The 21979-nt window shown below is 39.5% G+C and overlaps 1 protein-coding gene and 1 long non-coding RNA gene across 4 annotated transcripts in view; one reads left to right on the top strand and one right to left on the bottom strand.

Moving 5' to 3' along the window:
• Pde7b (phosphodiesterase 7B) overlaps positions 1-21979 on the bottom strand; it is a 295006-nt gene that overhangs the window by 81119 nt on the left and 191908 nt on the right. Inside the window, exon 1 of one of the 3 annotated variants that reach the window (XM_048354140.1) lies at positions 13870-14363. The exons of the other annotated variants lie outside the window; for them this stretch is intronic. Coding sequence (XP_048210097.1) covers positions 13870-13873 — 4 coding nt within the window. The 5' untranslated portion in view covers positions 13874-14363. Of the gene's footprint in view, positions 1-13869; positions 14364-21979 lie in introns of those variants that run through there. 3 annotated transcript variants of the gene reach the window in all.
• Positions 18874-21544, top strand: LOC125357315. The gene is made up of 3 exons (XR_007212115.1): positions 18874-18997; positions 20208-20209; positions 21531-21544. It is a non-coding gene; the product is annotated as an uncharacterized LOC125357315 (long non-coding RNA).

The following is a 21979-nucleotide window of genomic DNA, read 5'->3' as shown; positions in this document are numbered from 1 at the left end:
TGGTAGAGAAGTAGTTGAATCTACTGTAGTATAGCCACATTATAGAATAAATTATATTGTTATTAAAAATAGTAACTAAGCGGAGTGCTGGTGGCTTGTCTCTATAATCCTAGCTACTCAGGAGGCTGAGATTTGAGGGTTGCAATCCAAAGCCAGAACAGGGAAGGAAAGTCCTGAGACTCTTCAACAAATCACCAGAAAATCAGAAGTGGCACTGTGGCTCAAGATGGTGAAGCACTAGCTTTGAGAAAAGCACTCAGGCACAATGCCCAGGTCCCGTCAAGTCCTACTGAGACTGAGTTGTTAGGTTACTTTAACCAGACAACATATTAGGATGTAAGTCAGATTTGAAACCAAGGTGATGTGTGGTGGTAATTAATGTGACACCATCCCTGTTCACTTATGTCCTGGGAGGAAGTAAAAGCCAGGATGTATTGTATTATAAAAGCCAGGATGTATTCTGTAGTAATTAAAACCATTTTACAAAGGAAAGAAGTGAAAGCTGTTTATTATCTCTGTGACCTTACCCATTCTGCACTTCATTACATCTTCTGTTTTGTGTAATAGGAATGCTATTATCAAGTTACTCACAGAAGGAATGAATCAAATGAAATCATATGGGTTTCTTTTGCAAATCATTTTTAAGTACAATCTTAGTAGTAGGAAAATTCTTGGGGTTGTCACGTAGTTTTGGGTAAGGAGCCTGCATGAGGATCCAGTGCAGAATGTAAGGGTACCCAGAGATCATATGCCTGAGCCTGGTTCACATAGAAAGCTCTGAGGAAGAAACCAAGATGGATGCCAAGAAGTTTCCAGAACATTCTAGAACCATCATGTTAAACCTGTGATGCTTCTCATGTGAAACAATTTCTCTCTATTTTCAGTGCCAACTCGCATACTTAGGGCAACCTGAGCATGGTATAGATCGAACTAGAGAAGACATAACCACCATGAAGTCCAGGCTGGCTTCTGAATGCCAGATCAGGCCCTGACTTCAAAATGGTATCCACACTGTGGAGCTATGAGGAGAAGCAGGCACTTTAGGCCCTGGCTCCTAACTGTAGAATCTTGTTGAGAATTGCTGTCAGGATGGTTTAAGATTTTTTTTTTCCAACCCGACTATGAAAGAAATCAGATGCCTGACCTTTGACCTCCTGATTCCAGGTAAGGGGCCTTTGCACATGCTGCAGCAAACAGTGGATGAGCTGTGACATGTGACTATATAGAAAAGCAAGCAACAACAAAATTAACCTCTATGACAAAATCACAAAGCGAACTACCTTCTGTCAGGAAGTAGTGTAAGTGCTATGGGAAGAGGGCAGAGCCCTCACTGATGGAAGTAGAGCCCTTCTAAAGGACATGGAAAGGGTTGCCTTGCCTCTTGCACACTGAGGCCATATAGAAGGGGCCATCTTAGAAGATGAAGTCAGAGCTACTTTACTTTTGGGACAGCTTATCTGCAGTGTTTGCAATCAGAAAAATAGAACATTTTTCATTAGCATGTTGTTTGCAAAATAAAGTTATTCTTTATGACCAGAAAAAATGATCTTGTTGATATTGCTGTACAAATATTGAGCATACTAATATTATATAAATTTTATATCATCTTACTGTGCTTTCTGCATTATGTAAATAATATTACTATTGATATTTCTATAAAAATCTAGGTCAGCGCTAATTAAAGTAGGATCAACGGAAGGAACATTAGTCTTTGAAATACAATTAAACATTATGTGACTTAGGGGCTATTATAATCTAGTGCAGTTGAAACATAGAGGTTAACAAAATATCTCTTCTTTTAGTAGCAGGATTTCTCAAACGCTTCATATACTAATGTGCACTGTGAATATCCAGGTGGGAGAAATCAACCAGCATTTCTCAAACGTGTTTGTCCATTGAACATATTTTCTAAGTATCTTCTGAGGTGGTTGGGGGATGATAAGTAAATAAGGTATATACTTCACTGAGTGTGTGTGTGTGTGTGTGTGTGTGTGTGTGTGTGTGAGTGTGTGTGTGTGTGTGTGAGATGTGGATGTCTATATGGTGCTTGGATCAGAATCTTAGCACTGGAAGGAGGTTAGTAATGCACTAGATTATTTTCTCTCTCTCTTTTTGTTTGGTTTCAGTCCTTGAGCTTGAACTCAGGGCCTGAGTGGTGTCTCTGAGCTTCTTTGCTGAAGGCTAGTGCTTTATCACTTGAGCTACAATTCCACTTCTACAATTTGAGCTATAATTCCAGGCTTTCCTTACTCAGGCTATCTTAGAACCATGATCCTCAGGTCTCAGCCTCCTGAGTAGATAGGATTACAGGCGTGAGCCACCAGTACCTGGCAATTTCTCTTGCACTATCACTTTATTATCCTTATCTTGTGTGACTTGAGTCTGTCCCTCTGGTTTAACCTGTTTGTTTTGGTTGCAGTCCAATTGTAGGTGCATTTGTTTATTCCTACAATATGGTTTTGATTGTTTCCTATGTGCCAGACCTTGTTCTGGGCTCTGAGAGCCAATAAAACATGAAAAATGTGTCTGCCATTGTGAGGCTGAGATATAGGAGTCCAGGGGAAAACACAGAATAAACAAAATCACTAAGTAAACTCCCTTCTGTCAGGAAGTAGTGCAAGTGCTATGGGAAGAGGGAAGAGCCCTCACTGATGGGAGTAGAGCCCTTCTAAAGGACATGGAGGGGAGTTGCCTTGTGAGAACACATAGAAGGGGCTATCTAGGAGACAGGAGAAAGCTTTTACCAGCAAAGGAATCTACTGATTTTTTTAGCTTCCTGGACTCCAAAACTACTAGCTACACATTTCTATGAACTCTGTTATTACCCTGAGGTACCTTATTATAGTAGCCTGGAAGAACTAAGACAGAAGGGATTCAATGTGAATCAGGAAGACACAATAACATATCGAATGACAGTGACACAATCTGAATAAAATTTTTTTTTTTTTTTTTGGCCAGTCCTGGGCCTTGGACTCAGGGCCTGAGCACTGTCCCTGGCTTCTTCCCGCTCAAGGCTAGCACTCCGCCACTTAAGCCACAGCGCCGCTTCTGGCCGTTTTCTGTATATGTGGTGCTGGGGAATCGAACCTAGGGCCTCGTGTATCCGAGGCAGGCACTCTTGCCACTAGGCTATATCCCCAGCCCCTGAATAAAATTTTTTTAAAGGATTAAACTAGCTGATTTGTTGAGAATGGATCCTCACGATGCTTCATACGTTTAGCTGATCCCCAAAGGATGATGACATCTTTTCCTATAGCTCATGTCCTGTCTTGCATTTCCTATTCTGTTTAATGGTAGGTATGGTCAGTCAGCATGTATGCTGGTTACTATGATACTCCTCCCCTCCCCCTTCTCTCTCTGTTCCCTGTCTCAGAGGTGGTTTCCTCACTTAGTGGTGAGATGCTCTCTTGAGGTGTGTGTGTGTGTGTGTGTGTGTGTGTGTGTGTGTGTGTGTGTGTACCTGTCTGACAGAGGGTGCTAAACCACTAAGATGTTCTTTTGGTTACACAGATTAGGCAGAAAGTAGATTTTGACACAGCCCTAGGTCTTCTTTGTTCACACAAGTTGCCTATCAATTCATTAGCATGTAGCAAATACAAATTGTACAAGCAATGCTTGAATTAACCAAATGATTCCCTGTCACCATAAAATTGTCTTTTAGAGTTTTCTGTCCTCATCAAGCCTTATTGTATTTTCAAATCTGTACTAATGAATGTACATATGTATCTCATTTTTTGGAATTCTCTTTTCTGGCAGCTGAATGGCATTATTTTGCCCTCTGTGAAGAATGACCCTGTAGCTCTTCAGGTCCAAATTCAATTACTCAATTTTATTCTGTTTACATTTGAGGACTATATCTGAAAACTGGTTCTAAATATATTGAAACAATTATTTTGGAAATTATAAGTAAACAATATTACTTATTCTTAATCAGTACTCACTGAGTACCAATTTTAAGTCTATTGTACTCATGCATGATTATATTAGAGATTACTATCACCATGAACAATATAGTGATAATGGTTTTTAAGATATGATGAGGCAAGGTCAGAGGGATAATTTCTTTTGCTACTAACTGGTTAGTTTTTCATATCAGATATGCTGATCCTTATGGCTTTGCTTTCATATGTATAATTGTTAGATGGATATATGTGCAGTACATACTTTTTGTAAGCACATGTTTGGTATACCATATAACTTTTCATTTCAGATACTCAAAGCCTACCATATCTCTCAAGGGCTTCTCTGCTTTTGTGCTCTCTAGCATGTGTGCGTGCACACATGTGTGCTCATGTGCACACACACACACACACACACACACACATACACACACCATTTGCTTCCTCACCAAGTTAAATGTATCTGCTTGCTCATGTCCAGGGTCTTTTGAGCTGGGATAGTGACTGCCCTAGGTTTGCTTGGCCACTCTGAGAGTTTATAGTATTTCATCACACTGGACATCCATGCAGAGTATATTGACTGTGAAACTGATGTGCATAATTAGTAGAACATTGTCTGGAAACAACTCTCAAAGCATAGCTTATCATGTATTTGGTTTATTAGACTACTTCTCATAACCATAGAATGAATGTTCAGAAACAGTCCTCATCAACAGTTGTTGGGAAGCTTGGGTGGGTGTCACAGAAACTTCTGGTGAGAAGGAGAAGGAGAAGGGACCCATCAAAGAATGGGAAAGCTTCCTCTCAAAAGTCTGGACCAAGACAAAGATGGCCACTCCATCACTTTTATTCAACACAGTTTTGGAAGCCCTAACCAGAGAAATTAGGCAAGAGGAAGAAATACAAATCATCCAAATTGGAAAGGAAGAAGTCAAACTGGCACTGATACAGATGTTGTGATCTTATATAGAGAAAATCCCAGAGTAAAACGATTAGGATGAATAAACAAATTCAGCAAGTTTGGATAGAAAATACATAGTTTTGTTAGACAGGTCCTGGCTAACTTTGCATGGGCTGTCCTGGGACTTGTGATTCTCTTGCCTCTGCCATCTGAGTTTATAGCTGGATTACAGGCCTGGGAGGCCATACCTGTCTTACAACAGTTGTTTTCAATCAGATATTCTGATTTAATTGATCTGGCATGAATCTGGGCCTCTTTTTACAACTGCCCCTGTGACTTCACTGAGGAGACATTACTGAGAGCTACCATGGTATTATCCCACTTTGTAACTGTACACAAAGATCGAAGGACATGCTCTGGTGTCTGGAGAGGTAATAACAGCACAGAAGGTAGAAGCACACAGCACAGAAGGTAAATATTTATAACATGTGGTCTTTGGGCCTTTGTGCATGGTGTCTGTTGGGACTGGGGCATGCTGTGGGGAATGGCTTCTCACTGCTCAGGTGCTTTAGGAGAAGCTTTGTGGCACCACATGAGCTGCAGACCCTTTTGAAAAGGAAGAGGTGATGAAAAGTGAGACTATTAACTTCTCATGGGTGGGAAAAAGAAGAACCAGAACAGCAAACATAGAAGTTGGCAGAGGAGTGGATTGTTTGTCAAGAGGGAATTTGTGGGTAGAGGAATAGGAGACAGAAACAGGAAGGTTAAGTAGCCTGTGGTACAAGAAATGCTCTTACCCTGTAAGTAAAGATTCAGTTGTTGAGCTAAGACCAGGGCTTTCCATGTCTGGTTGAGATGGAGAGGGGAACTGACACACTTTTAAAAATGGGATGGAACAAGTTAGTTCTCATACTCAAAACCAAACTATAACTAACTAAAATGTACTCTCGTTCAAAAGGATTTGTCGACAAGATTAATGACATAGTAAGATATACACCATATAATTTACTGTAAAGGAGTTGCAACTCAAATTCTAAGGGAAAAACCAGGTAACACAAAGCCTGACTTTATCAGGATAGCATCTCCGAAGGCCACAATCCCCTCAAGTGAAAGTACAAATTCTTCAGATTCCTAACTGAGGAACTTCAGACTTGCAGCATACCTTTAGCACTCATTACCAACTTTATTTGCTTCTTTTTGGGCAGTTTTAGAACTTTTGACATAGCTTTCCCCCTTGAAGTTTGATGTTGCACATAATATCCAGCCTTTCTTTTTTTCTTTTATCGGCTTTGGGGCTTGAACCCAGGATCTGGGTGCTGTCTCTGAGCTCTTTTGCTCAAAGCTTGCACTCTACCACTTTGAGCCACAGCTCTATCCAGTTTTCTGGTAGTTAATTGAAGATAAGCGTCTCACAGGGACTTTTCTGCCTGGGCTGGCTTTGAACTACAAGCCTCAGATCTTAGTCTCCTGAGTAGCTAGGGTTATAGGTGTGGTGCCTGGTAACCCAGCCTTTCTTAGGTGCATATGAAGGGATTTCAGTTAACCCTCCCCACTGGAAGATACCATCCCTGGCTGTAGTTCTCATGGACAGTCAGTTCTGGATCATTCAAGGTTGATATTAATCTGAGACTTTTTAACTCAGTTTAAAAAAGATCTTGACAATGATGGAAGGGATGACATTAACCAAGGTACATTATATTCATATAGTGATTTGTTGCATTCAAACCTGTTTGTGCAACTACTTAAAGATAATAACAAAAAACATCTCCTTCCGTTTTTTTTTTTTTGCAATATCTCAGAAGGCCTATGCAGTTACTTGGAAAAAAGGTTTTATATTTAAAAAAAAATCAGCAGTGCTGAGAATTGAACCCAGGGCTTTCTAGGTAAGTGCTCTATTTACCACCAAGCTTCATCCTTAGCAAATCACTTTCTATATCATCAAAATGGATAGCTTGGGAAGACTTTTGGGGTGGGGGGGTCTTATGCCTATGGTGGAACAGAATATTTATAGCTCCAACAAATAGCTAGAAGTGCCTTTTCCGAGTGCTAGAGATAGAAAACAAGAGAGAAAGAGAAAGAAATGAAAAGAAAGAAAACACCCAGTGCTTATAATGGAAGTCCTTGTGGGTAAGGGTTCTGCATAAATGTAATAAATATATGTCATAAATTTGAAATAACAAGTATTATGCCATTTTACCCAAGTGGAAACACTTGGGAATATGCCTTATATACAGATGCATAAAATGTTCACTTTGGAAAACTCATTTGCATTCGCTTCTTGTTTTTCAGCATTTGGAAAAATCTACAACAGTGTCAATATAACATTCTGATTATGTTTTTAACATCCCCATTCATTTACTTGGCTTTATGTAAAAATAATATTCAAAAGATGGCCCCAAAGAAAATACACTGGGTACCAGGCTCATCAAATGAACAATCACATCTTTCTCTGAGAAGGGAGCTGGGAAAATGAACCAATGGTCCATTTTTTTCATAGGAGGTAGAGGGCTTGTTTGTACTCCTTTCTTTGCCGATTTTTAATAGCATAGGACCATTTATTTATTGACTGCTTGAAATAAATTCAAACAGAAGAACTTTGTAAACGCTCTCGTCTCTGGTAAGAGCTACCTCGTGCCAATCTTTTTTGTTATTTATGAGAGAGCCTCTGAGAACTTAGGTGTCTACCTTTTTTTTCCCCAAAGGTTTGTGCGGAGGTAAGCTAAAGTCCTTTTGTCTGGAAAGGTAGCTAGACAATAATTCACAAGCTCACAATTCTCCTAGGGCTGAGACGCCATCAGGTCTAAGTGGGCTTCGAATGTGGTAGAAAATGAGGCACCTGTGTTCTTTCAAGCACTTACATTGGGTTTCCTAGCGAGTTGGGACGTTTTACAGTTTGTTTTGTTTCCTGTGGGTAGGTGTTGAGAGAGTACATGCTGGGGTAGGGGCCTAAGGAAGAAGATCCATTCCTCAAGTATTTATTGCTCCTTCCTTTTAGCTGGCTTTCTTACTCACACTCCAAATTTTATTACCTCACATTTTTTAAAATGACAGTTTTATTGGCATATAATTTACATACTTACACAAGTCACCCATTTAAAGAGTACAATTCAATGGCTTTTAGTATCACCACAGACATGTGCAACCATCATCATGGTCAATTTATAACATTTTCATCACCTGAAGAAGAAACTGTAACCTGTGGTTGTTACCATTTTATCCCTCTAGCCTATGGTCCCCAGCCGTAAGCAACCACTATGCTGCTTTCTGTCCTTTCCCTATCCTATATTCAGTCATATAACACATAGTCTTTAGTCCAGCTGACTATAATCTCACTCTTAGGACATTTGTGATGATATTGTGCTCTATACTTTGACAACTTGTAATGGGTCCTTGCTTTTTCTTCCTTGCTTGCTTACCTGTCCCCTTTCCAGAGCTGGGGCATTCTGCACAGCATAACACATAAAGCATACCCACAGCTAGTGCTTGTGCATTTTTGAACTAACTACTGCTGCTTTGCAGAAGTTGCTGTATAATATCCCTCTAAAGGAGGGTGCATTGCTTCCCTGCCACACTGCGGAGGCCTAGCCCCTCCCTCTCTCCTCCACTATAACAACACGTGGCAATCTGTAACCGGAGATGAATTGGATCTTTATTACTGGTACTGAGCCTTGATTATGCTGATCTCCACTTGCTCCCATCTCCATTCTGTCCCATTTTCGGGAATGCACGGTAGCAACCTGCTTTGAAGCTGTCCTTGACCACCGCCACCCCCCCCCAAAAAAAAAAAAACCAACAAAAAAAACCTCAGCGTGACTTTAAACTTTGGTCAGGGATGCTCATGTTCTAGCAGTGGGATAGATGTCTATAGAGAATGGCCACCAATTGTCCACTATTTCTTGTGTGATTTAGAGAGAAAGTTTTCTTTCATTGGTGTTCACTGGTTGAAGCTATGAAAACCAGAATTGTGTTCTGCTTAGTTATCTGCTTACTTCTGGGATAGTTTTAATAGAAAGTTTCCCAATTTCAATTGCAGAATGCAACTGTTTTTCTACATAACTCCACTGGGCTATGGTCACTATGTAAGCATCTGATGAAACTGTCCTCAAGTTGGGTGTATGGAGAGTGCTCATCTTCAATTTCTGGACAAGACTAAGCTGTTTTTTAGGGAGCATTGCAAACCATAGACATATTGCAAAGGGAGACATGAGCTCTTGCTTCTGGATTGCTTGTTTAGCTTAATAGTTTTAGGTTAAATGCAAACAAACAACATACATAAAGCCACAGGAGAGGCAATGAAGCCTCATTTTTAGGGCATGAACTTAAAATTCCAAGTTAGAATAGATTATGAGGGAAAATGTCTCTTGTTCCTCTTATGATAAACAAAATTAGTTTTATTCTCTCTGTGTTTGGAAGCAACATTCTTTGGGACATTCTTAAGAACAATTTTTTTTTTGCTTAGCACAATTTCTGGCTCCAGATAAAGGGGAATGGGAAATCAATTAGCCCATATTGAATGGCCAATTAGTCACCATTTATTTATATTTATGTCCACCATTATTTGATATAAAGTACTCATGCCATAAACAATGCTTAAATAATAAAATTTAGCTCTTATAAAAATGTAAAATGAAAGAGAAAGGTATGTCTTTTCCAACTTCTTTTATCATTCCGAACTCTGAAGGGAAAAACGAGTGGCTAAAGAGAAAAGGGTAAATAAATAATTGCAGATATAATTTTGACACATGGAAACAAGGGTCTTTTCTAGTGGGTATGTGAAGATACTCTTGCCTCAGACTCTGGCATACACCTCCTACGGCGTGGGTGGTGATTGGCACCTTCTTGTGCCAATGGGAATAACAGCTGGCTTTTCAATATCCTCCAAAGCAGCTGCTCCATCCACCTTGGCACTGAACCCGCATGGCTTTAGTTGCTGACATTTTCAAGTTGTTGCCAAGTCTCTAAGAAGAGAACTTTCCATTTCATATTTTATCCTGAGTTAAATATGTGCATCTTTAGCCCCAAGGCAAAGGAGATGTGCCTAAATCACCCTAGGATGAAATGCACATGAAGATTCAGGTGGCTGTCAAGTTGCTATGGACATGTTGGTGGAGAAAAGATGGGACATGTTCCTTTATGGAAATTTTCCATTTGGGACCAAAGCATAGAGGTAGGGGGTTAAAGGAATAAAGGCAGATGGTATAAAGAAATATTGTAAAGCTATTAAGAAAAGCACTAGAACACTGAAAATATGAATAGCTTCATACTAGAACTCAAAAAGAATATGAGACCTGAGGGAAGATACAAATAAAAGGTCCACATCATTCTGCTCAAACGCTCTCTACATACACGAGTTATATTGCGATATTCAGGGAGGCAATCCAAATACAGCAAGCAAATTAATGTGGAGCGTTCACCTCGGAGGAAGAAGCATTTTGATGGAATCTACTAGAAATGACTGCAGAATAACTATCTGTTAGGGAAAGGTTACAAATAGTTAAGAAAAGAAGAAGTGATCACAATCTGACATGAAATTGTAAAACTTGGTTGATAAAGCTCAATGGTAAGAGTCCAGTGGGCAAACATTCTGAGGATGAGTAATCCAAAAACCTCATAAAGTTCTGAGCTAAATAATCACCAAAGCTGTCCTGAATTACAAAATATGGCTTGAGTCTTCAGTGTTGGTCTCACAACTCAGACACATTCTCGTCTTTGTTCTCCAGTGAATGCAAGTACTAAGATGACAGAGATTAAAGAAGGAACCAAGACACACAGCTAATAGGACACCTAGTGTCTACTTCTGGGGATTGGAAGTGGAGCCGTGCGGCGGAAGGACTGAGCAGCTCAATTCCTCTTACTGACAAGTTTTCCCCACACTTTACATCCACCCTTTTTTTTCCTTTTGGTGCAATGCTGTATCCCCTGGATAGAAGCCAGCGTCTCTCTGGCCAATGAAAGTCAAAGCTTTCCTATCTGCCTGGGGAAGTTATCCAATTCTGTTAGCCACAAGTCAGCCAGACATGGAGCCGTTTCTCTGAACACTCAGCCATCCCATCAGTTTCAAAAGCAAGACAAACAGGATTACCAGACATAGAAGTTTTCATTTTTGATTTTTTAAGACTATCTTTAATGAGTTGTGCAAAGCTCTATCAATTCAACATTTTCATTTATGCAACACTCAGACATGCCTTATGTGTGCAAAGCCAAGACATCAAAAAGAATCTCTTGAATCATTGTCTATGTGTAGTTTCGATCAAGTATCCTAATTCCCATTTGCCCAGTAAGTGGGAAGGGAATGGTGTGGCAGCAAGAGTGGTAGGCTGATTTTTCTGCTCCACTGCAGCAGACTTGGCATGTGCTGTCAGACTCTGAAATTAAATGCTGGCCAATAAAAATATTTGGTATCTCGGGTGCATCAGTTACCAAGTTTAGACCTCTCAAATGTGCTTAATACAATACTTTGCAAAGAGTTATTGTCACACTTAATCAGGGTGAGCATTCATCTCCGGGATGTGCCCATCATATCACACTGGAACTCTGGAAGTACCCGAACGAAGCTACGGGAGCCAGCCGTCTGATGGGAGCTGAGACCCAGGAGGAAGATGAGAGGTAAAGAGGAAAGGAGGTGGTGATGAATAATTTCGAGACCAAGGGAAGCTATGGAGGATTCTTGGAGTGTTTTTTTTTTTTTTCCTTTTCTACCTTGACATTTAAAGTGAATTTTATCCCCTTAAATTATCTGGAATGAGTTTTACTCATTTGCCTACTTCACCAAGACACAATAAACATTTCTCCCTCAATGGAGAAAAAAGATGTTCACTTTAGATGTTCTGGCATTAGAGAAGGTTCCTTTGTCTAGCTAAAAGATATTAGAATTCCACAGCATGAGATGGTTCTGGAACTTCCTTTTAATACAAAAGATGTAATACATATAATAGACCACTATAGGTATGTTTCATGATAACCTCTCTTAGCTAAGTAAGCTATCATCAGTCCTGTGGCAGAGACTACTAATGAAATCTTGAACTTCAGAAATATGAAATTTACCCCAATGTGGCATATAAATCACTGATGCCTCAGTATGGTCTATTTTTGCTGCTATTTGGTTATGGGGAATCTTTCTGTCCAGTTTTCCCTGCCCTCCTTCCCTTCTTTTTCTTCCATTGTTATAGATTCTGTCCCTAGAACTCAAGCTGGAACTATGTTCCTGTTTTCAGGTCAAAGTGGATTTCATTCCACAGGAACTGGTAATAGACTAAGGACTCAGTTGATTTGAGATGGCACAGAAGTTTCCAGTACAAGTTTCTGGGTCAGAGAAAGCCATTAGTCTGCATGGAAGTTCATCTAACTTTTAATAAATTGAGCATTTGGGTTTGGACTTCAGAGCAGCACTGTGAAGCTCCTTGATTTTCATATGGGCAAATAAATTGGAGATGTATGCATAGAAATTATTTTCTAGAGACCTTATAAAATGTCTTGGTGGCCCTGGAAGAGGGATATTGGTAGTTTAATTTCTAGGTCAAACCCTATTTTACATAGAAAGTCCCTCACACTTTGACTTACGATCAGAGTTCTTATATCAGGTCTCTAGTAAGCAAATTTCTGCAAGGATAGACAGCAATGTAAATCAACAACAATGCTATTTTCAGAAGCCACTGGTTGTTAATAATCAGGAGGAGGTGTCTGCTGTATCTGATGAGTTTGTTGCTTTCTGAGAAAGAAAAGAAAATGGATGGGGGAGGAGAAAGAAAAAGAGAGGGAAAGGGCAAGGAGGGAGAAAAGAGAGGAGGTGAGGAGGCCCTAAGGAAAATGGTTAGCTAGTGAAAGAGAGCCAATCATAATCAGGCTGTTCCAAGCCAACCAAAGCATCTGGTTTCTTCAATTTAGTACACTTCATACTAAAAGGCCAGTTTGTTTACACTGTATATTTTGAGTTATTTGAAATATCTCTTCCAAACCATTGGGTTTGCAACTTCAGGGGAGGCTTTCAAATGTGGCTGGAAAGTATCCCCACATCAGTATCACATGGCATGCATGATATGGAAAAAAGGGAGAAAAGCTACAGACATTTAATGGTAGTTAGTATGCCATTTAAGACTGCCTCTATTATGCCTTTCTGAGAACTGAAAATGCCCCCAATTCAACCTTTAACACATGGAATAAAGCCGGTTTTTCTACACAGGTGGGCCTACATGCAAGCCATGAGCAGCACATGCTAAGGCACTTGGGGAATTTCTCTTGTCTGCTCTATATGATATTCCAGGAATACCAGTTACATCTTAGCTGAAACATGAAACTGAAAATAAACAAAGATACCAACTCCAAGAAGAACTTGATTGGAACCCTTGTGGAAGGGAAAACTAGAGATCATACCCCACTTCTCCAACTGTACTCCCCTCGATCTTGTCTCTGTGAGCGCACCACTAATAAGGCCTTAATTACCAACTCGAAGTGATAAGTATGGGTTTCTCAACACAATCTCCCAAGCCTCTATTCTCGCCTAGACTCCAGCCCTGGATTTCCAAATATTTCCAGACACACTTGCTTATCCCACTATGACATGGATTTTTAAAACAACCCAATCAAAAAACAAACAACAAAAAAACCAACCCAGTCTTCTAAGCACAATCTCTATATTTCTGCTATTAATGCCATCTCCTACTCAAAAAAGGTGTAAACTTGAGTTAGTCTCACTATCCCTTCTTCTTTCACAGTCTCTTTTTGAGAAACCTAGTCTTTTATTTTACAAATAAAGTATTTATTTTACAAATACTTTAAAAATGTATCTCCCTTTTCCACTCTCATTGCTCTCTCATTATTCTGTTTGACTGCCCTCTTTTCACTTGAAGAATTCAATAATTGTTTGCTTATCTCATGTATGAAGTTGAAAAACACATAACCGAAGGCAAAGGCCAGGAAAAACTCTTGAATATTCTAACTAAACACATAAGCTTTTGTTCTATCTACAAGAGACCCAGGGTTCAAAACCATTCACAAGAAAATAAATTCATAGCCCAAACAATTGACAAAGCCATTCAATTCACAATGTTATCTAGTAAGGTAGATTCTTACCCATTTATCTTTATTGTGGTCCAAGCTAACTGCATGACTGACCATAGCAGCCTTTCCACTGTTTGCTAGTATTTGGGAGATCTTGCCACCATTTCTAGATGATTAGGTTGATTCATCTTTGATGTTTGAGCTCAGGCAAAGCAACAGAAGTTTCAGACAGGAGTGTTTGCTCCTCATTCTCAAGGCTTTCCAACTGGGACGGTTTGACCTCATCAGGAGCTGTAACTGCAGCAACTTATGAGGAAATAGCAACAGCAGTGCCCAGTGGGGAATGCAACTGAAAAACAGTGGGTAAGAACTAGGTGGTAAGAGGCTGGGCATAAACACTTAAGGCCTCTGCATTGCACCTCTGTGCCTGTGCAATTCCCACTGACGTCAATTCCATTTTGTGGATAATACAGGACCACAGGAAGGAACCTGACATGGCTTCACACAGTTACCTTGACTCTCTAAAGTAATGGTTCTCAGAGTGCGGCTCTCAGACCAATGTTGTGGTAGCACATGAGATTGCTAGAAATGTAAGTGCAAGGCTCTCCAGACACAGTGAATTGACTATGCTTGCATGGAGGCCCTATAAGCTATAGCTTCACTAGCTCTTCATATGATTCTTATTCATACTACAGTTTGAGGATTGCTGCTATGATACAGAATGCCAATAAATAGATGTAAGCAAAGGGGCAAATGAATATGTAAGTACTCAAAACACAAAAAGAAAATGGGCTTATAAAGAATTTGGATGTAGGTTTTATCTCTTTTTGTACTTGGACGCTCAGCACAGAATAGTCTCGGTAAACACTGTTGACTAATTGATGACAGAATTCAAAATATTCTACTTAGCAAATAATGGCTAAGATTTTGTTTGTTTGTTTTCAGTCACTGACATCTAGAACATAGAATACTAATCTGAGAGTCACAGCTTCCCTGAATAATGAGAATCAGTTGTGATCCACATAGAAAGGGTTGATGGCTGGAGTAGTGGCATAGGCATGTACTCCCAGCTACTCAGGAGAGATAGATAGGAGTATCAAGACATAAGGGTGGCCTGCTTATGAAATCCTTTCTTGAAAAACACTCAAATAAAAAAAGGCTGGGTATAGTACTGAGGGTGGTAGAGTACCTAGCCTTGCATGTGGGAGTTTAATATGTAGTAACCCCCAAAATGTTGATGCACACTTGAGAGGGAACAGTAGATTTCACTTAATAACCCACCTCTTCTTCAAAGTGAAAATGAATCTTAAAAGATTAGTTTTATTTTTTAATCCCTCAATTGTTTTAAAAATAAACTTTCATTCCTCCACTTAACCAATTTGGTGATCAAATCGTGAAAAATTTACCTCTTGCTACATATATGTGTATGTATATGTATTTGTGAATGTTGGTACTGGGGCTTGAATTTAGGGCCTCTAGTTGTCAGTTGGCTTTTTCACTCAAGGCTGGTGACCGATCACTTGAGCCATACCTCCATTTCCAGCTTTTTTTTTTTTTTTTTTTTTTTAATAATCAATCAGAGAGAAGAATTTCAAAGAATTTTCTGTCCAGGCTGGTTTGGAACTGTGATCCTCAGATCTCGGTTCCTTGAGTAGTTAGGATTATAGGTATGAGCTACTGGTACCCAACCTTATCTTTCACTATTCTCGAATTCACCTCATTTCTTACTTTCTCGACTTCCAATTAGTTTAGGCATTAGTTTCTCCTCTGAGACAAGGTCGTGGCCATCTATTTGATATATCTGTCGCTTTGTGTATGTCCCTCTTTGATCCATTCTCTGTATCAGTCTCTCTCAAATGATCTCTTGTCATTCCATCTTTAAACTTCTTTCATGGCCCAATCTCATTTTGAGGATGAACTAGAGGACCCCCTTTACCTTATCTTTCCTAATTCTCCAGCTCTGTTGTTTATCACTCTGCCACACCAACCCCACCAGTTTATTTGCTCCTCTAACAAACATTGCACTATTCTCTCCCTTTGGTATGCTGGAATTCTCTTATCCACCCTAAGAGGCTACTTTATAGTTACATGGATATACTATGAGACTAAGTTCAAGTACTTCTCTAGAGAGAGCTTCTCCTGACCAGATACCCCTCACTTATTTTAAAGAGGAGTACCTCTCCCCTGTGCACTGCCCTGTCTTCATGTTCATCTCCTTACCTGGCTTATCTTTAGACAAGATTTTCTTATGTGGCCCAGCCTGGTTTTGAACTCATAATTGTCCTGCCTTTGTTTCCTGAGTGATGGGAATATAGGCATGAGCCACTCCACTGAGCAGACAGAAGCCATCTCTTATTAATGCTTGTAAAGAAGGCACTCAGTGCCACCCCTAGTACATGACAGCTGCTCAACAAATGTTTACTGAGCAAAGAAATGAACAAATTAAAAATAAAGGTGCTAGTCCTTTCACAGGCTGCACTGGAGGATAGAGTTGGATGGGTCTCTTTGACAAATGGGTACCCACTGAACAAAATCCCCTGGGCAGAGAGATAAGACAGTTCCCAACCAATGAGAAATGACTTCCTACAGACTTCAAACGGAATCATATTTGAAAACCCATAGAAATGGAAATTTTCTTTTTGTTCTGTTAATTTCTTCTCATAGCTCCATATTCCTACTAAGAAGAGAGGAAGACATGTTGAAATGAAGGCCCTGAAGGCCAATTTTGAGGAAGTTAAAAGTCGAGTGGAAGGAGGAAGGATTAAAAAAATCTTCTGTGAGAATGTTTGTTCTCTTTGCCAAACTTTGAGCTTGCAGAGATGTGGGGGTGGGGGGTGAAGAGGGGAGACGTGATGTTGGAAGCGTGTAACTCTAGGTGCTGATTCAAACTGATCATAAATTCTAAAAAAAAGAAAGAAAATGGAAGATTATCTTTTCAAATGAATGGAAAAAGCCTGGAATTTAATTTTGTGGTATGTTCTCTAGAGACACAAGGACCTAAAAAGGGGAGAGATATTTGCTCAGCTTGAACATGATAATGAACACATGGAGTTTTTTTTTTTTTTTTTTTTCATCTTTCCCCTCATGGTTAGAGCATTAAAATCTGGGGGAAGTGCAGGTGGGTGGTTGGTTGGGATCCAGTTCCCAGACCTTGCTGCTCTTTTAATTGTCCTTGCTTTATTTATATTCTGACGTTTGGCATGATTTTCCCATGGTGATGTAAGATGGACCTCAATCTACTTGAGAGGCCCTACCCTTAAATTCTCACACTCCTCAGAGGGCCAGAGCCACCATGTCCCCAGGAACAGAGTGGTAAGGAGATCTGATCTCCAGTGGAGCAGGAAGCCATGTTCTCCCAGTAGTCATCCTCAACAATGGGGAAGTCTTTCCTTTCGGCTTTCTTCCTCCAAACAGCTGAGCTTTGAGTTGTGACTTCTGGCTGCCAATGTTGGGATTTAACTCTCTATCATGTTGGCAAGTTTAAGAGTCAAAGTGCTTGGAAAATTCAGATCTGCAAAGGAAATGTCATACCTTTCAGTGGCTAACACAGATTCATCCCATAGAACTTTCTGGGATGATACAACTTGCTGTATTGTCCAGCTGTGTTGCCCAGTACTGGAGCTCCAGGTAGCTACCGAGCCTGTGAGATCCTAAACTAGAAATTCGGGACCTGAGTTTTTAATTTTACCTGACTCTCATTAATTTTAACTTATGATACGCACATATGGCTAATGGCTACTGTATTAGGCAGCACCGTTTTGAAGATAAGGTCTTAATGTGTAAAACAGATTGAAGTGTACAAAGAGATGGTTTTTAAATCAGAATTAAAAAAAATCCTGATGAAGTCAGAGTACTTCCATGGTTGATGGAGTTTATCTAATCATTTGAAAGACTCTGGATCTCTAGATTAGACAGTAATATGAAGGGTATGACCTGGTTATTATAAAATTGCACGTATTAAAATTACTTTTCCCTGGATGATGAGATTAGGGCTACTTTGTACTCTCTCTATATATATGTAATTTTATGCATTAAATATACATAGATAAAAACATGAGGCTGTTTTATAGAGTATACTTTCAACATTACTAATTCAAATGTATATGTACTTCCTCAACATAAATTCTGCTGCTATATACTCTAACCTGGCCAAAGAAGAATATATGAAGTTGGGGAAGGTTGTTTGTTTGTGGGTTGTTTTTTTTTTTTTTTGCACATAAAGGTGCAGACCTGTTGCAAAACAAAACAAAAATCCAAAGAAAAGTGAAGCAGTTTTTCTTATTTGTTTCCTTTATGTATTGGCTTTATTTTATTTTATTGTTTTGAATATTAAGTTTTTTGACTTTTGTTTTCTAAGATAACCTTGTAGTATCATCACCTATCAATCTTCTTACTGAGTTGTGTTGGGAAATTAATTGGGTGGGAACTAAAATGGATACTGCAGGGCAGGTAGGCAAGGCCAGTGTCTGGTTGTATGAGAGTCATCAGATAACACTCTTCTTTATTTTCCTTAAATCTGATGTATTGAGAAGGATTACTTGTCTTAGATAAATGTTGGAAATTCATTCCAAGAATACAGTTATTTATCAAATACCCCTTTTAAGTGGGATGTAGCTCAGGCCTCACCAGCATAAGAAAATTTATTTTTCCAGATGAGTTGGTTGGTCCTTTGAATTCTGTCTTTTTTTTTTTTTTTTTTAAGGTACAAAGCTGTGTTTTCTTTGTAGCTGACCTACAATGTTTTGCTCAGTATTTCTGCAGAAGAGGACCATGTGCCAGTGCTAAAATGTCAGTCTCATGTGATCTTTCTTTCTTCAGTTTATCACCTGGCACCCTAGAGCTCTCAGCTCACATGTAGTTTGGCACTAGCTCACATTCAACTGAGCTGAACATCTCATCCCGTGGCTGACCTCAGTTCACCCTGGAATGAGATTAGAATCAGGAAGCCTGGCCAGCTTTGAATCAGCAATAGATGACTCCATAGGCTCTCAATGATCATGGAAACCCGGACTGCTGAATAAATTCATGTTCATTATCAAGTAATTCAGCTTTTCAGCAAATAGCAAAAGAATATATGCCATACCTTTAAGTTATAATAAAATCTAGACTGATGGAGCCTCCAGAACAAATCTAAGTGTAGGACTCTCACACAATTCCATAATAACTTTCCAGATTTACTTTTATAAAATTGGATCTTTTTGTCCTGGCATCTATTTGAACTCAGGGCTTACACACAGTGCCTGAGCTTTAATGCTCAAGGCTAGTGCTCTACCAGTTGAGCCACAGATCCACTTCTAGGTTTTTAGGGTTTATTGGAGATAAGAGTCTCATGGACTTTCCTGCCTTGGGCTGTCTTTGAACCACCATCCTCACATTTCCGTCTCTTAAGTAGCTATGATTACAGGTGTGAGCTATTGGTGTCTGGCCTAAAATTCTGCCATATGAAAGATCTCAAAGCTTTTAAAATTCATTAAAATGCATTTTAAAAAATATACAAATACAAGCTAAATAAGTACTTTACATGAGTTAGATAGCCTTATATTTGAGATTTGGGTTTTAGCTAAGTAACACCAAACATAGGTTAATTAAATAACTAATATTATAAGGGTTACTATAATAACTAAAATGCACCCCAGGCAAGTTTACTTAAACCACGCCATCCCACTCCCAGATCATACTCTCCACTGAAAATTACATTCAAGAATCTCAGATTTTTTTTTGGTGTTTTTTTTATTACCCTCATATTTGTAATATATTTATCTTGCCATATTTTGATTTTCTATTTTAGACACTTATAATTAGGAATTTGTACTCTATACATACTTCCTTTTTGTCTCTTCCTACTCTCACACTTTGCAATTCAATATTATTAAAATTGGGGGTTAAACTCTGGAAAGTGGTATGGAGGTTCCTCAGAAAGCTAAACAGAGCTCCCCCATGGCCCAGCAGCCCCACTTTTGGGCATCTACCCAAAAGATTACAAACAAGACCACACTAAAGCCAACAGCACAACAATGTTCATTGCAGCATAATTTGTCATTGCTAAAATATGGGACCAACCCAGATGCCCCTCAGTAGACAAATGGATCGGGAAAATGTGGTACATATACACAATGGAATTCTATACCTCTATCAGAAAGATTGACATAACCCCATGCATAAGGAAATGGAAGGACTTGGAAAAAATTATACTAAGTGAAGTGAGCCAGACCCAAAGAAGCATGGACTGTATGGTTTCCCTCATAGGGAATAATTAGTACATGTTTAGGAGTAGTCATGGCAGAAGATCACAATAGCCCAATAGCTATGCCCTTATGAACACATAAGATGATGCTAAGTGAAATGAACTCCATGTTATGGAAACAAGTATTATATCATTGTTGTAATTATTTTCAACATGCCATTTGAAGTTGTAGCTTTTTTTTGGTTTCTCTTGTATTCCCTCCCTGTGGTTGTACTCCTGCTATCACTGTATCTCATCTGAGTACCATGGATATTGTCTGATATGGGTTGTAGAACTGGGGAAGGGAGAGGGAATACAAGGATCGAGAGACAAAGAACAAAAAGACAAACCATTCAGGGCTGGAGATATGGCCTAGTGGCAAGAGTGTTCGCCTTGTATACATGAAGCCCTGGGTTCAATTCCCCAGCATCACATATACAGAAAATGGCCAGAAGTGGCGCTGTGGCTCAAGTGGCAGAGTGCTAGCCTTGAGCAAGAAGAAGCCAGGGACAGTGCTCAGGCCCTGAGTCCAAGCCCCAGGACTGGCCAAAAAAAAAAAAGACAAACCATTCAAAAAGCAACATTTAGAAACCATTTGATGTAAACCAACTGCACAACTCTTGGTAGGAGAGGGGAAGGGGAAGGGGGAGGTGGGGGAAAATGAGGGAGGAGGCAACAAGTTGAACAAGAAATGTACTCACGGACTTACATAAGAAATTGTAACCCCTCTATACTTCACTTTGACAATAAAGGAAAAAAATGCCAAAAAAATTGGTGGTTAAATCACATGCAGTATGATAGTCTTAATAGTTCATAGTTCAGCCCTACTAAGTGTTATGTTCATGTTTTTTTCTTGAACAACACTTCTTTATTTCAAAATGTTATTATTCACCTGGTCTTCTGTGTATCTGAAGTAATGGTAAAAATGGTAATATTATCAAACACAAAAAGTCTGAAATTTTTATTAGCAGGTCCATTCTATTTATTGACCTGCTTCCTGTAGCTATGTATTACTGTTTTCCTGGTCATTCTCCTTTGTCTCCATTGTCAGATTTTTCTATTTTTCCCTGTCTTCCTTGTGCTCCTCATCTCCCTTTCCTCCCCTCATCTCCTGATTGAGAGACATTGACATATTCCATATGGTTGATTCCACCATCACTGTGATTAGAGAGTGATAAGGATTTACCCATTTTTGTTTAGTGATCACCAAGGGAGTGTCTTTCTTTTTTCTTCTGGGGGTCATGTGTTGTTGCTTTATATACACACGTTGCGTTCATCCCAGTGATTTCCTCTTCAGAAGGCAAAAATCAGTCTTCTTCCAAGATGAAAGAGGGTATTTTCTTGGGTGTGTGGGGCAAGAGAAGAGACCTGGGATCTAACTAGACATGGAACCAATTCTTCTTTCTGGAATTTCTTCAACCTTCCTTGCTTCCCATCTTTAACAGTACCTTGCTGCCTTCCATTCCTAAAATTTTCTAAAGTTGGGCACTAATCAACTTCCTTTATCCAGGTTTTCCCCTTGTGCAGGCCCCATGGTATGACAAAGAAATAAATATAACTCAGTCACAACCTGCCTGCCCACATTCCATCTCCAAATATATCTCTTATTTGTTGATGTCTCCTGTGTCATTCCTTGATCTTGTGGGTTTACTCATTTTCCAACAAGAATTGGTACCTTCCTTATCCTGGGTTTTTAAGGTAAACAAGTATTTTTGATATACCGAATTTATCCGCCCTCTAAAAATTAAGGATAAAAAATTTCATCTATGCATAGATGCAGATGCTGAGATAGAAAACAAGACACTTCATTGAAATCCTTGATAAAGGAGTGATGTAGGTAGGGCAGGAGTTTAATCTCCTTGGCTCTGAGCAGTCATGCCCCTCTTGAGACATCGTTCTATGGGGACCTGTTATGTCTCCCAGAGAATTCTTCTCCATGGTAGGGAGCATGCTCCAGGA

This window comes from Perognathus longimembris, chromosome 9, assembly GCF_023159225.1.
Source record: "Perognathus longimembris pacificus isolate PPM17 chromosome 9, ASM2315922v1, whole genome shotgun sequence".
NCBI lineage: Eukaryota > Metazoa > Chordata > Mammalia > Rodentia > Heteromyidae > Perognathus > Perognathus longimembris.
Note: the sequence above shows the minus strand (reverse complement) of the source record. Positions and strands in the feature narration are given on the sequence as shown.